Source organism: Aptenodytes forsteri, unplaced genomic scaffold (genome assembly GCF_000699145.1).
Source record: "Aptenodytes forsteri isolate BGI_AS27 unplaced genomic scaffold, ASM69914v1 Scaffold398, whole genome shotgun sequence".
NCBI lineage: Eukaryota > Metazoa > Chordata > Aves > Sphenisciformes > Spheniscidae > Aptenodytes > Aptenodytes forsteri.
Window position 1 is genome coordinate 84,831 of NW_008794545.1, and position 16,977 is coordinate 101,807.

The 16,977-nt window shown below is 39.7% G+C and overlaps 1 protein-coding gene across 1 annotated transcript in view; it reads left to right on the forward strand.

Annotated features, from left to right (window-relative positions):
• Positions 1-8,305: 8,305 nt before the first annotated feature.
• The window catches only part of FBXL2 (F-box and leucine rich repeat protein 2), a 77,237-nt gene continuing 68,565 nt past the window's right edge, over positions 8,306-16,977 (forward strand). The window contains exons 1-3 of the mRNA XM_009272431.2: positions 8,306-8,361; positions 8,474-8,492; positions 8,586-8,723. Of these exons, the coding sequence (XP_009270706.1) occupies positions 8,306-8,361; positions 8,474-8,492; positions 8,586-8,723 (213 nt within the window). The remainder of the gene's footprint in view (positions 8,362-8,473; positions 8,493-8,585; positions 8,724-16,977) is intronic.

Below are 16,977 nucleotides of genomic sequence, written 5' to 3' on the forward strand. Positions count from 1 at the left end.
AAAACAGCTATTTACAATTATAGCGACTGGGGTTTTTCCAAGAAATTCTGATTTTGTGTATTCCTCTGCCCACGATGTTTCGGTTTCTGCGGTGGATGGTTTGATGGATCTGAATTGGAATGACGTTCCACACAGAAGAGGCAGAAACAAGTGCAGAAACCTTGGCAGTGCTGCTGTTGGCTGTTTGCTGGTGGCGAGGATATGGAGACTAATCGACAGTGTAGTTCAGGACACAGTGAGTTAGGGCTTAATTGCTGAAGGTAGGCCATGGAAGGGATTCAGCAATTCCTGTCCAAATTGAACCTAATGCAAGAGTTTTACGGGTGTCTCTGTGCCCGCTATGAATATATGTATGTTGTGAGGAAGCTGAATGTTTCTAAAGTCTCAGCAATGCTAGGAGAACGTAGATTCAGGTTCACCTTTCCAGAAGTGCATCATGCTCTTTCTGCATGTTAACATCACCATGTTCCTCCTCTACGTGCAGGCACACCTGTCTCTTTCCTGAACCTTCTTGCCATTTTGAAGCTGTTGTGCTACTGGGTAAATGGAGAGAAAACAGACTCTAAACTTATCCTGGCTCTTACGTGAACCGCACAGGAAGATAAGGTGCTTAAAATGAGCAGCAGTATCCGAGGCTGAATGGTGCATTTAGGAGCTGGCAGAAATTGGCTTTTGAAGCAGCATCTTTTTGAAAGTCAAAGGGTCTCAGAGATACAGCCAAACTGTTAGAAAAATTCCTGACTGTAATGCTCATTTGTCCAGTTCATAAATCTGCCTCTCTATTCTTCAAAGTGCCAAAAGCTATCTAGCCAGACATCCAGCTTTTATAAGACAGTCTAACAAGCTGTCTGGCTCAATTAGTTGAACTCTGATGGTGCTCCAGATTTTCAGTCAGCAGACAACTTTGTAAGGAAAATATCTACTCGCAGACCCCATTCCCTTCCAGTACCGGTAGCTTCATCTACCATGTTATAGTTCTAAAATGTTTTTTTCAATGAACCACAAGAAAGAGCTCTGCAGTCCATCCACACACCACAGTTTCAGATCCTTGATTCCTCAGCCTTTTTTTCTTGGCATTCTTCACTGTAAATGGTGGAAGCGATACTTTCTATGGTCTGGTTGTGCATAACACAACATGAAAAAAAAGCTGCATATTTGGTTTTGACTGAGAAATTCTGAGTACAAAAGTACTCTTTGGGATTTCTCCAGCCTGAGCTCACTCTGTTCTTGGACAATCCCGTAACAGGCTGTTCCATATGATCACAGATGTAAATGGCCCCACAGAAGCTGGACTCTATTACCAAGTTCAACTGTATATGGTTATATCTAATTGCTATTTCCATTATAACTTCTAGTAAAAAGCTGGTATGGCTCAGTTGAATAGAAGCAGCCCTTATAAAAGCACAGTTAGGGCAGTTAGGGCTTTTCATCAATAAAGAGTAAAATAACCACTAGAATTACAGATTTGTGATGTTTCTTCCTAAAAAATGACAATGCTTAAGAAAGTAACCTTTTTTTTTCTTCCTAGCTGCCCAGTTAACCTAATTCTTCAAGTTTTACCCTTGGCAGTCAGCATACATACAGAGAGATTCTCTTTCCCTCCTGGCAGTCAAGGGGCAGAGACGTTTTCACCTTCCCATATGTCTACTGTTCACCACTAATGGCTTCAGCAACTTTCCCACCAGCGCTCCCAAGAACCTGGCTGCTTTGGTGATCCACCACTAGTGATGTAGGCATCAGTAACACAGCCACACAGACAAGACTTTAAGGAACAAAATCCAACCAGAAACATGAAAAACTGGAGATCCAAAATGAATTGTTCTCCATCATTTCATGCACGGTTTTCTTTTTTTTACATTGGCCATGCAAAGTTTATTCAAGTATGTTCTGTTCTCTTGACTGAAAATTGACAGTGATAAAATTCTCAGTCATGCAAAACAAAAAGAAAAAAGGTAAATGGGAATGCAGTATTATTAGAGCTCTTATGTTTTCAGGATTTACTACATTTCAGCAAGCAAATTCAGCAAAACCTTATAGACTCATTTTGGTCTGTGTTTAGTTTTTGGATTTTGACCAACCTCTAGCAATACAAAATGAATCCAAATAAGATGCTACTTCTGTATATTACGTGGTTAACTTAATTCTGTACAAAATTTTCAGCTAAGGGCTTAAAGCATAACACAACAACTTATCATCCTATATGAAGCAAATATCAGAGAAAAAAAGCTATTTTTAAATCAGTTGCACTGACTTCAACACATTAAAGAGCAGGCCTTATTTTCATAAACTTCACAAGTTAATATACTATTTTTATGAGAGATAATCATCAGGATTACGTGGAAAGATGTTGGCAAAGTAACACATACAGTAAAACAATTCTCAAAATACTAGTTATTATTCTCAATTATGTTTTCTATTTGATTGTTAAAAGCCAATCTTGTTGACCCAGCAATATACGCTTGACTTTGCAGCCACTGTTGCTGCTTAGTAATGTCTTGGGAAATCCTATGCCTTTGAAACTCTATGCAAAATATCTAAAAGGAGCCAACGTTAACACTCAGGCTGAATTAGAAAATAGGAAAACACACGAAGTAAGTAGTTTAAGGACAAAGTTTATTTGATTGTTAAAAGCCAATCTTGTTGACCCAGCAATATACGCTTGACTTTGCAGCCACTGTTGCTGCTTAGTAATGTCTTGGGAAATCCTATGCCTTTGAAACTCTATGCAAAATATCTAAAAGGAGCCAACGTTAACACTCAGGCTGAATTAGAAAATAGGAAAACACACGAAGTAAGTAGTTTAAGGACAAAGTTGTCTCTAGCTAAAATTAAGCACTGATTCACAGTGACATTATGAAAACACTAAACTGTACATTAACATTCCTAAACATCACTGCTATTCACAACAGGCCAATGCAAACTTTCGTTACTTCTGTGTCTGAGAGTGAATTTGTAAGTTACAAAAATGATGTCAGTATAAAAGAATTCAAAACTAATTTTATCTGATTGGCAAGTGAGTTCAAGTACTGAGATACTAAATAAATATTTGACAGCACCATTCCATAGTATGATTTATTTCACATATGCACTAAATTAAAAGGAAAGCTTTTCTAAACTGCAAGCAATTTCCAGGCAAACCACTAAGCAGGATGACAGTGATGGCTGCCGTTGTGTCATGGTAGAGCACCTTCTCACCCTTGCAAAGGTTACCAGAGTTTTGAGCAAATAATCAAAACCACAAGACAAAGAACAGTACAGTAGGCCCACTTTTGTCACACTTGTGACAGGGAATTTAAATTTATACCGCTGAGCGCTTCTGCTCATGGGGGAGGAGGAAATAATGCTGAATGCCTGACCTTGTATTTGTGTCAGTAGGGCTACCACTATGGATAAGGAGTTCAGAGTTTTGCCTAGCAATGGGCATTGCTGGGAAAATTCATTCCAGCATGATAGGGCTATTGTTAAGATCCTATTTAAATCTATGAAGCATCTCAATGAGCGTGTGGGAATGCGTTATTCGCGCAACGACCAATACTCACGGGCACATGATGGCACAGGGAGAGACACAAGAGGCATGCAAGAACCATTAGACGTGGTGCACAAACAGACCCAGAGCTCAGAAATCCTTTCAAAGAGGAAACTGAAATACAGTGTGCACCATTTTTCTGTTGTATGCTGAAATGGAAGTTGCAGAGGCGCTATACTTTCAGGTCCCCACAGTTTTGGAAAAGGTAGGTCTCTCCAGTGGTTCCTACCAAAGCAGAGCTCTGTTATTTAAGATTCAAGCAAAGAAGGGTTTCACATCATTACAAGGATATAGAGCTGCATTTTTAATACTGTAATTATGGAGATAGATAATCAACCTGGTCTAGACCTTGCTGAAATGCTAGGGTCAAAGTTAGAACTGAAATTCTTTCAAATTGAGACACTATTATGCAGAATTTTTATTTAAAGCCCCATAGATACAATAAATAGCTGTAAAGTTCAGCTGGTTTATATCCCAGAGGACTTATCAAGGGCAAGGTTCATAACTAATTATGAGAATATATAGGTAACACTTACCTCAAAAGCAAGCCTTACCTATATGTAATACCATATGCTTTTAAAATACTACAATATACATACTACGTTGTAGTATTGAATGTCCATATTTAATATCTGTGTTTTGGATGTTAAATGCAAACCAAAAAGTATTCAATAAAACTTACATTTACAAAACAATCATCAAAAAATCTGTGCTTTTTTCCCCGTTACAGAAAAAGGAGGAGAGTTGTAGGCATCTATTTATCAAAAAACAAAAGAAGTGAAATGGAAATGAAAACTCGATTTAATTGGGGAGAATAATTTCAGAATGACATTTTTCAGTTTTTTGTAGTACATTTTATGTTTCCCACCTCATTCTCTTCATAACTTAGAGAAGCCTGGAATATCTACTGATTATCCTACAAATCATGAAACCTTAATTAATATGCCATTAAAATACTTGAACTATTAAAAGAAAAATGGATACAGACAGTATTGGAGGTTCTACATTAATCTTCACTCTCAATCTAACAATTTATATCATATGTGGATATACATACTCTCGTCTTCTTGATGTACTTTCTGTCATGTACACAGGGTCCTTTTCTTTCTAGAGAGTGCTAATACAGAAAAAGGCATTTGTTGTGAAGCTTCACTAACACAATACAGAGTCTGTATAGCACTTTGGCATTGTTCTGGATGAAAAGCATTACGTGCATGTAAGTTGTGTCATTAAAAAAACAATTTGGGAGATTAGAAAGAGTGAAAAAGAGAAAGAAAACAGTGGTTCTGAAAGAAAATAATGGTGCTGGGAAGTCAACGTTCTATCTTCCTAGGCTTACAGTGCCACATAATTACCAGTGTGAAGTAGCTGTTCACTTTCTTTATCATTGCAAAATAAACTCTCTTAGTGTGCGTGGATGTTCTGTTGCACTTTGGAATTAACTACAATTCATGGTTATTGAAACACCAGCAATAAACCATTTTCTAACAACGTGCAGAAGGAGTCAGAAAGTTGACTCACAAGTCAGTACTTATTCAGTTACCTACTAGCCTTGTTTCTAAAGTTCACAGGTCTCAGTATCTTCTTTTGCAATTTCTTGTGTTTTTAAAACTTTTGGCCTAAATGTCCATGCACAGATGCTACACATGCAATCTCATGGACAAGTACATGTGGCCCCAAACTGGCCCAAATTGGATACAACTGTTGGGTTTGTGGATGTTTAGAAAGGTATTTAAATGACAGGTTTAGGTAATTTCATGTATAATTTGTAGCAGAAGTTTGGACTATTTGTATTATTTCAAACTACAGGAAAATTAACAACTGTTAAATTTAATAGTATCTCTGAGAGTATGAATGTGTGGTATAAAGGTGTGGCATACTGAATGACTACAGAATTTTTTAATAACTGCAATTAAACAGCTACTGTGATGCCAATGTATTATTCCAAATTATGTCAGCCTAAATTGGTGAAATTCAATTAAATATATTACAGCTACACCTGATTCTGACCACACTTGGTTTGAGCTGAAGTGTGACACATCCTGACATCAGACCAGAATAAGTGCCAGTCCAGAGCTGACTTATTCTTCGGTTACTATAAAATTGACAGAAAACACCTTGTTTTTGTCAAGAAATAACTTGAATAAAAGAAATACATTTTTGTCACCATAATAACTTACTGTTTTCAGTAATATTACTGAAAAATACATTTTTAGTAGGTGAAAAATTTTAACATGGGATCTAAAGGCAATTGCACTGCTCTTCTTTCTGTGATCTTTAATTACATTGACTTTCTTCCAGCTTTTCCTACCTCGTCACCTCCTGTCTTGACCCTACTGCAGTGCTGCGTTGTCTGTCAAACTGTACTAGTTTGTCTTCTGGCCTTTTTCTGAGCGTAGGCTTCAATTTCCTGCTGATCTACATGGGGCCTGGAGAATTGGTTTGTTTTGAAATGAGGTTGGTTTACCACCCTGTGTTGTAAATGCCACTCTAAACAGTGCAAACACATATGTTGGTTTGGCTTATCCATGTGTTTCAAATCCCCAATGTTATGCTCCAGTAAATTTTACCACAGAACCTTTGCAACAGGCACATTCCACCCACCCGAAGCCTAATCCTCTACAAATACGCTCACGCAAACGTCTTGCTTCTCAGTATCATTTTCTAGTTCATTTCTGTGGCATGGAGTGGTCATTCTGGCTGTCAAGTGTCATTTTCATCTGGAAAGGGCAAAAAGACAAGCAAAGAAAAACAAATAATTTACAAAAATAAAGATGGATAAAGCAACTGGCACTGATAATGTTCATTCATCAGTGATTTTAGATTCCACAATGTGCAATGAGGGTGTGAAATTAAGATTCTCAGACTTTTCCTCAGCTGAGGAAGACCAAATGATGGGAGCAAAGTGATTGCTGAGAGAAATTGTTAGGATAGTCACTGCCTCACACCTGCCTCACTGAAAAAGGAGCCTGCCTCTCTTCATTCACTACAAGGGGAATGGAGACACCTTGTTTATAGACCTAACACATACCACACACATACTTCTACTGCATCCATTACACAAAGGCTGCAGCTCATCTTGCAGTATCTGCAGGCCTAGACTATCTCACTCTTTCTGAGAAGAAACCCCCTTTGTTCCATCCATCTGCAGGACAGCTGGAACCTTCAGACTCCGGGACCACATCAACAGAAGAGGTAACGGTGAGTGGAAGAGGTAAAGCCAGAACAAAGTGGCATCCCCTTGGCTGGGGCACAGCTCTGTGGAAAAGACTCTGGTGGTCCTGGGAGTCAGCAAGGCAAGCATCACCCAGCAGCAAAGAGCATCAGCCCTGGCAGCAAAGAAGGCCAACTGCATCCTGAGCTGTATTAACAGGAACACAGCCAGTAGTTCCAGAGAAGTTATTATTTCCCTCCACCCAGTGCTCATTAGACCACATCTGGAATACTGCGTACAGTTTTGGATCCCCAGTACAAGATAAATTGGAGTGAGCTCAGTGAAGGGCCACCAAGATGGTTAGGGAGGGCTGGAGTGCTTGTCCTGTGGGGAGAGGCTGAGGGAGCACAGCTTGTTCAGCCTGGAGAAGGGAAGACTTTGGGTGGATCTAACAGAAGCCTGCCAGTGCCTGTTGGGAGGCTGTTGAGAAGATGGAGCCAGGCTCTTCACACAGTGGTGCATGATGGGAGGACAAGAGACAGCAGACATGAGATGAAAGAAGAGAGGTTTTTACCGGATATTAAGAAAACCTTTTTCTCTATTAGGATAATCAGGCAGTGGAAGAGGTTGCCCAGAAAGGCTGTGCCACCTCCATCCTTGGAGATTTTCAAGATCAAACTGGATAAGGCCCTGAGTCGCCTGCTCTGATCTCAGAGCCAATCCTACTCTGAGCAGGATGACCGCCTGAGGTCCCCTCCAAGCTGAATTATTCTGTGACTCTGTAATTTTAAATCATTACGTGTGCTGTTCAGAAAAAACAGCTGCTGGAAAAGGCAGCTTTAGTTACCTCTTACATGTTGGTTTCAGCCTGTCTGAAATTCTGCACGCAGATGAATACTGTGTTGCAGTCTGAAAGATTTTAAGGCTAGTCTGAAATCACGTCTATCTTCCCAATTGATAAGCTCTATAGAGCTGACTCTTGAGAAATCTTGAGACTTATGGTGTTTCCATTTGAGTTATTTCTTCTAGCATCCCATCTCCTAAATCCACACCTCAACCCCGTACTGCTGCAGTACTCAGTGAATGCCAGGAATACAGCAGGAGGATGACCATGGATAACTCCAGTGCAACCATATAAAATCACAGCGAAAGCATCAGGAAGAGAGAATGCTGCAGAATGTTATAAAAGGAGTATTTGCGAGCAAAGTAATTTAATTGGTATGTAAAAAGCTTTCTCTACCTTCCTCATATAAGATTATTTTGTTTGCCTTCACTTCAGGATTGATACTTTTTCTCAGAACAAAATAAAAGAGTATACCACGAAAGGTCACAGTATACATTATTGGTAGTAATAGTTTAGCATCGATCTCATACTTTAAACAACGTTAACTCTTTCTGCTTGCAACTTGCTATTGCTTCACCCGGCCATCACGATTCCTCTGTATAACATTTGTTTTCCATCCATCCTCACTCTCCTCCAAATTCTGACTTTTCTCCCCATAGTTTCAGAGATCCTAAGCCTGCTCATTTTCTGACTGCTTTCTGCCTTCAGTGTTAGCCAGGCTGTGACTGACAAGAAAAGAAAACATGTAAGGCCAGTCACCCTGCTGCAGAAAACATACACGATGGATGCAAAAATACAGAGACTTGGTAATATTGCTATAGATGAAGAACATAGGAGGTAAGGCTCGCTCCAGCAAGTGACCTTAAATAATACACTAATTGATGTAAGAAAGGAAACATTGCACTTGAATTAGTTTTTAATTTTTTAATTTATTTTTTAATTCCTTTAGAAAGGAATTTTCACTAGCTGTGAGAACGGCCAGAAATCCAGGATGTTTGTGAGACCTGGTACCTATCATCCATGTTGTTCATGCATGCCACTTGTAAATATGTTTCCCTTAGTGGCAGGTGATGTTCAGACTCTTCAAGGAACAACCTGGAGAACTTCTGTTTGCCTTCTCCCAGTCATGGGACATCACTTCCATGTCAGATGGGACCAACAGCAGCTCTTCAAGAGATCAGGGCCTCTCCACGCACAAGGTACATGCTTTTGTACCACTTAGCACTGAATGCAAAATGTTCATGGACTTTTGAGGAAATCTTAAACCATGCCAAACCTTGATCCACTGATACCAGTGTCATCTTTCGAATGGACTTAATGAAATCAGGACCTTGCCCCTAGACTAATTAAAGTACTTGTGCCATTCTGTATCTCGGAAAGATTTGCCCTATTTGGGGTACACTGTGTGTGTATTTGTTGTAATTCTGGAAAATCTTTATTCCTGCAAAGAGCTTGTCCTCCAGAAAATTAAAACAGCATCATAATACATGTACCACAGACGTTTGTGTTGCAATGGATAACCTTTATGAAAGCAGACGGCATTTCACTGATAATTTCTATAAATCCCTGGGGATTGCTTGGCTGTTTCTATTTTCCACATAAAGTATAAATAAAAAAAAAATTATAAGTGAAATTCACAGTATGAATTCTTGAACTAATTTCATTGATGTCAGTAGAATTAAAGTGGAGATTAATTTAGTTCTGTGACTGTCAAGGAAAGAAGCTGTTAAAGTTATGGATTTTTTTTGGCGCGCCTTTATTTTTCTGGTAATGAAAGGACACAAAAATATATTCTGTAGGGATCCATATATTGTCTTAATAACATATCCAATCTGAAATAAGTATGATTCACCCTTCATAATTTATTATTCTCTTCACTAATGCGCTTATTACAACAGATAGTTGTAGGGTTGCCATTAGGATTTTGTCACCATTTGATGTAAACCAAACTGAAAGTTATTTTTAGATCTCATGTATGCAATATTTAAAATATATTTCCTACATAAAAATGCAGAGATTATGGAAATTCTTTAGAAATATGGTCTTGGCCTTGTTTTTGCATGTTTTTCTATGTTATTGCACGCTTTTTTGGATATGTTACAGTATTTCCAATCAGCCGTTAGTAATAGGTTTAGCAGTTGTTTCAACCTCCCTCAAAATTCTTGTTCTCATTTTTATTCCATAGAAGGCAATTTAGGGATCCATCTGCAAACACTTGCTATCCAAAGCAGTGCTTGCTACCATTAATAGGCCTTGTGAAATCAAAGTAGCAAGTACTCTACCTAGTAATGGGAGTCTGGAGGATTGGAGCTTAGGTTGCAAATGTTCATTTAATTTTGGGACGACATTCAGGCAACCCATGTTTCGCACTACAAGCGTGTACCATGTTCTGTAACTCCTGCTTTCTATTTCTAACACTAAGACATTTTCTTCTGACCAGCTGTATCTACTTGCACATGGGCCATACTGTCTCCATGCTTCAGTTTACCTGCATTTAGAATAGAAACAAAAACTGTCCCATGGCATTTGGGAACACAGCACTGCTTCATTACGTAATGTGAGAACTAACTGTGCCAGGGACAGAAGTGCGCTGAGGTCTTCAGTGGAAATGCACCCTCCTAAAGAGTCCATGAAAAGCAAAATTTTCAAAAAGATCTTACCCTACTCTTTATTTCTATGTGGGCATCATATCTCTAACTCCCACTTACTGTTTCTGTAGCAGCAGTATCTAGTGGTCCCACTCAGGGGCCCGTTACACTAAACACTAAAGAACATCCTGGTAACGTTAATATTCATGCTTCACTTTGTCCATATAACTGTGTTTACATCTTGAGGCATCTAATTTCAGGTTCCCTGTGCAGTCAATAGGGAGCAGGTGCATTCTTAACTTCTCACAGGTCATTATAAAGGGAATCTGTTCTTCTAATTTAAGCAGCTAATTTAGATGCCTAAAACTCAGCTGTGTCCAAAACTGTGCACTGAAGCAACTGAATACAAACAAAACAAAACAAAACAAAAGCCTCAGGTGTCCAGTTCAAAGTGGTAATTTGGGAAGGACTCATCACTGAAAGGAGCAATGACTCTAAAGGAACCAGAAGATTGTATAAAATCTATCTGTAGACTGTATATAATCTATCTAAAAATCTGTGCTACCTCTTCACCTAAGTTCCCTACTGTGCTCCAGCCTTTTTTTGGTGAGCCAGATGAGAAGAATCTCTCTGCATTTAAGTCTAATCCAAAGTCCAATGTTTCAGGAGGTTTGCTTTTTCGAAGAATCAAGCACATTTTTTACATTTAAGAAATCACAAATACAAAATATATGATAATGGAAATGGCAGAGGCATGAAGTATCTTTTCTGTTAAAGCAACAGCATGTATTCCAAGTTTAGAGAAAGCAGACATGCTGCCAAGGCATTTGACCACAATCATTTTCATTCTCCATTTAAAATTCCAGTATTTATCTTCTTTTCTGCTTTTATCCAATAAAACTCCATTCAGGTTTCTACCTGATAAGACAACACAAACGCAATGATTTTTAGTTTACCTGACCAAGAACTAACTACATTAAAAGGCTTTTGTTTCACAGTCGCAAACTAACATTATTAGAAAATTCCAAGATACAATGTACAGCGTAGAACAGGCTTATCAAACATAATTTTCAAACTGCAGAATTGTTGGATGCTACCACACACTTAATCTAAACTCAAATTAGGTCTACTAAACTTTGCCAATAATTTGAGTGCAACAATCTGAAAATTTTTGTCTGGTACTTTTATGCAAATAAATATACATACATTCCCCCAAAACACAAGGCTCAAGCAAAAATCTTTGCAAAATATCTTTAAGAGTTCACATTTGTATCTGTTAGTGAGTGGCTGACAAATGTCTGTAAATTAAAAAGAAAAAAAGCAAAAAGCACAGCAGCACAGTGTATGAGCAAAGGACTTTATCACACTTTGTAAAGGGTATCCTATTCCATCACTGCTTCTGTCATCCTAATACGTTTCACATGAATGCATGGGAACTAATTCAAAGGAGTATTAAACAGTAACTTTTATTGAGATTTATTTTGACACAGGCAGAATATTAGGACATGCAATAAAATACCACTCTACTTGTGAACCAAAAGTTTTATTTTTATTTGCAACCACATAAATCTTAATACAGTGACTTTTTATTCCTCTAATTTTGACTTCAGTTTTTTGAACATAGCTCTAAGCCAAATATACTAGGCTACTGGGGAAGCCATACATGGTCAAAACGCTACCACAAGTCTGTACTGCATGGAAAGTTAAGTCTATATCTGTGTACTGTTGATAGATATATGCAACAGCAGTTAAACATATGTACTATGTCCTTGTCAGGAACATAAGTCAACTTTCCCAACTTTTATCAAACTAGTTTTCCCAAACAAATATCTTCTAAGGGCAAATGTGATAGAAATTTCAACACTTCTTACTCAAACTAGAAATTAAATTAAAAACACCTGAGCAGAAGTCCTTCTGCAGGGCAAATTAAAGTGTGCTCTGAAACACACTTTAAATGTACCATGTTAGAAGTACATACAGAGACAATTCTGGAGCTGGATACGGAGGAACTTCTCTAGCAGCTCTCTGGTTTTGTGCTTACCAAACTACTTCAGTAGGTGAGGATAACCAACCACATATGCACTTATAGGACTGGTGCCATGGAAAGTCTCACACACAGACAATAATTGTCAAACATGGCCAACTCATTATTTGAGTGACTGTGGTAAAGTTCAAAGACTTTATCTGTTTGAATCTTTGTTCTTTGTATAAAGTAATTCTCTGCTGCAAAGATTCACTAATACAGAATTGAGTTTAAAAGCACCTCTTCAAATTTTTCTGAAATAATGGGAACAGAAAGGAAGGACCAGCCTTCACCTCTCAAAGCTAGGAAAAACGGGTGTTATGAGAAAGTCTTGAATACAAAGCTGCCACACATTCTCTTTTTTCTAACTGAAGATACTATCCGGTTGACACTCAGAAGACTTCCTTATTTGTCTGGGATATCCTGATGTACGCCAGCATGATCAGAGCCACTGTACAGGGACCACAACCAGGCTGCCATGCATTAAGACCTGGGACATACCCACAGACCTGCATATGCACAGCAGTTGTTGACTTTTGGGAAACACTGGATTGACTGCACAGATGTGACAGTCCATGTATACCTGACTGCTCAGGTATCTCCAGACTTGCATATATATTCCCTGCTTTCTGAACATGAAGGAGGCCAATTCCTCTCCTGCACCTCCTGTGGCTTCATTTGAAATTCTCCATGTATATATTTTGCCAACCAATTTTACACCTTAGAATTGATAGAATAATAAAAGTTGGAAGTGACTTCCAAAGGTCACCTAGACCAACTTTCTGTTCAAAGCAGAGCTAACTTCAAGTTAGAGCAGGTTGCTCACGGCCTTGTCCAGCCACGTTTTGAAAATCTCCAACAGTGGAGACTCCACTGCCTCTCTGGGCCCTGTTCTAGTGCCCAGCCACTCTCATTGCCATTAATCTTCTCCTTATATCCGATCTGAATTTCCCTTGTTGCAACTTGTGACCGTTGCCTCTAAGTCTTTCACAAGACAGCTTCAAGGAGAGCCTGGCTTCATCTTCTCTACAACCCCCCTTTTAAGTAGTAGAAGACTGCAATTAGATCCCACCCGGTCTTCTTCTCTAGACTAAACAAACACACAGTCTCTCCTTGCTTGGCACCTGCTGCAGCCCCCAAACGCTATAGTGCTCCTCCACTGGACTCTCTCCATTTTGTCAACATCTCTCTGATCATCAGGACCCAAAACTGCTCACAGTACTTCAGATGCAGTCTCACAGGTGTTGAATAGAGAGGTATAATCACTTCCCTCAACCTCCAAGCTACGCTCCTGCTAATGCAGTTTTTGTTGCTGCCAGGGCACACTTCTGACTCATACTCAACTCCCTGTCCACCAGGACCCCCAGGTCCTTTTCTACAGAGCTGCTTTCTGGCCAGCCAGCTCCCAGCCTGTGCTGTTGTAGGTGGCTGTTGCATCCCAGATGCAGGACTTAGCGTTTGCCTTTGCTAAGTGTCCTGAGATTCCCATCAGCCCATTTCTGCAGTTTGCCAAGGTCCCTCTGAATGGCTGCCCTGCCTGCTAGCACGTTACATGCTTCTCATGATCCAGGAATGAGGTGGCTGAGGATGCACTGTGTCGCTTTGCCAGGTCGCTGGTTTGGACCCCCACAAATTATCTGGGTAGGGCAGGATATTCCCAGCCTATGGTATGTTCACCACTAGTGGCATAAAAGCAACTTTTGAAAAGGCAATGGCACAGAAGTATAAATCCTGGCACAAAGCTAGCATGTGCTGGTGCCATGCTCGTGGAAGAAAAACAGTTTGGGAAGTCTTAATCTATCAATTCTTACAGGGCAATACACGAAAAGCTGTGTCAGACATTAAAACATCACCTATTTATGCTTTCATGTGAACATGTAGAGCATACCAGAAAAGCATCCTAGAAACAAGATATACTCCCTTGACCATTTTTACTCATAACAGCAATTAACAGCTGTGGACCTTCTTGTCACAATCATTTACCTTAAAGAAAGATGAGCTCCTTCAGATCCGGTATAGTACCTTAAAAAGTTAACTACCTACAACCATTTTCCTACACACCTGTAGTCAAAGTCCTTCACAGCTGAGCTGTGTTAACATGATTAGTCTTGGTGCAAGTTAGCTTGAAGCTTATCACCAAGTAAGCTTCACAAGCCTCTGCTAATGCTGTGGAAGCAAGAGCTGTAATAAACAGCTGGGAATTGTAGCATCCTAAATTTATTGTGACCATTCTCTGGGATGTACTTTCATTTGACTTGCATAAAGGGAGATGGGGAAAAGGGAAGGAAAGATGTAACAATTAGCTTGTTTCACACCAAATTCCTTCAGTGATATTTATAAGCACATGTTGACTATTAAGAATACTGACCCATTTCTAGACTCAAGGGAGTTCAACAATCAAAGGACCACTGTAGAGGAAGCTACTGCACAGCAAGTTTCCTCCTGCGCTGAAAAGGTTCAGCTACTGCAGCCTGGTAAGGTTCAGAAACAACATACATGGGGAAACCTTCACTGGTTATGGAGTGAAGTTGGGGAAAGCATAAATGGCTGGAATCCAGAAACAAAACTCCTTTTGCGAGACTGGGCTACTCAGTCTCTGCGATGGCTTTCTGGAATTTGAAAGTCTCTTCTGGGCTGTAGGACCTAACAGCCCTGAAGCTGCTGTTTAGCAAGAGCAAAGTGCTCCAGAATCATACTACTAACCCACTCTCTCATGGGTGGCACTTGTTCATTTTCTCTGACAAGTATTTAAACCATTTTTCATTTCTTTTAAGTTTGGTAAAAAGGTAAGTAAGAAGGGAATTGGGTCAGCATTCAACGAGAGTCTAGAACAATTAGGAGGAACTTCAGACAGTCAAGTTAAAAGGTCAATCTGTTGAATGTAGCTCTGCAGCTTACCAAATATAAAAAGACATCAGTAATAACTTACTTAATTGGTCATTCTAAAATGACCAGTGCAAAGGCATTATCTAAAAACTTAATGATTTTAGAAGAATGCTAAAATTAGAGCTAGCTGGGAATTTTTCGATGAAACATTTTTCATCAAACATACTGCTGTGGATTGGTTGAAAACAGGACACTAAACGTGGATATATTCTCTTAACACTTCAGATGTGTATACTGAGAGATTCCACAGATGGGAAATGGAGAAGACAGACCAAGATGTATACACTCCTGTACACACATTTCTGAAGTCTCATTTCCACAACTAATTGCTTATTTGACAAAACTCAAGCCAATCTAGAGGGGTTTTTTTGAGTAAGCTTTTCTTGACTTTTCAAGTGCTACCACAACATAGACAAAAAGGAATCCAGAAAGTCAGTAGTGCAGCGCTGTAACATCATTAGCTGGTCCAGATCCAAAGATACGGATTTCAGTCTCTCACATCCTAAACAAATACACAGGTGGCAAACATATGGCTGTCTTCTCTTTCTTGGGGGATGAAACAAGGAGCTTTCTTTCCTACAGTCTTTTTATACATAAAATATTGATTCAAATCTATTCTGTAATGTTCCACTCCTTCCGCCAGTTTTCAATCATATGAGAGCTGATGTTAGGCCACGGAGAGTCTACCTGCACATTTGCCTCCTGTCTTGCCTCCCTTGCACAAACAGATCCCAGTTGGGCTAATTATCCTGAACTACTCTTCATCGAACATGGTTATTATTTTGCAATGTCCCTTCTTTTTGCAAAATCAGATTTTTTTTTCCCTTTTTCTTCAGGTTGCTGCAACTCGAACTGATTCTAGCTCCCTGAATTTCTTTCTTTTTACTGTAGTTATAGGAAAATCTGTCACTATCTTTATAATAGAGTCCAGAGACTTGCACTGAGCTAAAAAAAAAATGTATCATGTGATAATCATCTTTTTTTTTAATGTGAACCAACAGAATTTAGAAACTGCTAGTATGGGCCTTCTGCAATTCAGCTGAACATGTCTAAATTGTTTATACATATTTCAGATTTCTGAGGCTTTCTTCCCTACTGTACAAACCAGATCAACTGCACGAACCAGGTCATGCTCCAAAATCTGGAGAGTATAAGACAGTAGATTCAGAGATGTGCCAACAAATGGTATGTGCATGTACCAACTATTTCCGTGCGGGTTCTGAGAAAGGACACTTTCGTAAGAAACTATTTTTTACTGTTAATCAAACCAGAATGTTTCATTCCTCAAAGGAATGAACGCAGCCCGTTCCAAATAGCAAACTCCTGCTATTCTGCAATGGCCACTTATGTGGAAGTCTGAAGGACTGAATCAACAGAAAACAATAGCTGCTGGGATAGATTTTTCTCCTCAATTTTTCCCATCTCCTCGGTTTTGCATGTGGTATTGTGACTGCTGAACAGATGTAACCTGTAAATGTGCTATTAACAGTATTGTATTTGGCTTTGATAGTGGTTTTACGGAGAGTGTTTGCAGAAGCAAGCTGTGCTCTTACTGACAGCACGCACCGCTTTAAAGCGCTTGGCTCTCTGACAGCCAAGCTTTTGTGGATTTTCCTGTAGCAATTTAAGATGTTATCGTCCCCAGTTATCTACCCTTGTGGTTGCAACACGAGTGAAAGTGCACTCAGGTCGCAGCCCCTCCAGTTTACACGGCAGCATCTCAGACTGAACATGTTGCCAGCGGTCATTTCACCTTATGTGCCAGGCTGCAAACCGGAGGAGCAGGGGGCAGCTACACCTGCACTAGGAACACCCAGCAGACCTTCAGGAGAGCACGCAGCTGGAACCGGTGCTGCCTGGCAGCTACACCGGCCCTTCCTCGCCTACGAGCACACAGGCCACTGTAAATCCCAAGGGCCGACTGGGGAGGGCTGCCAGTCCCTTCCCATCGGGAGG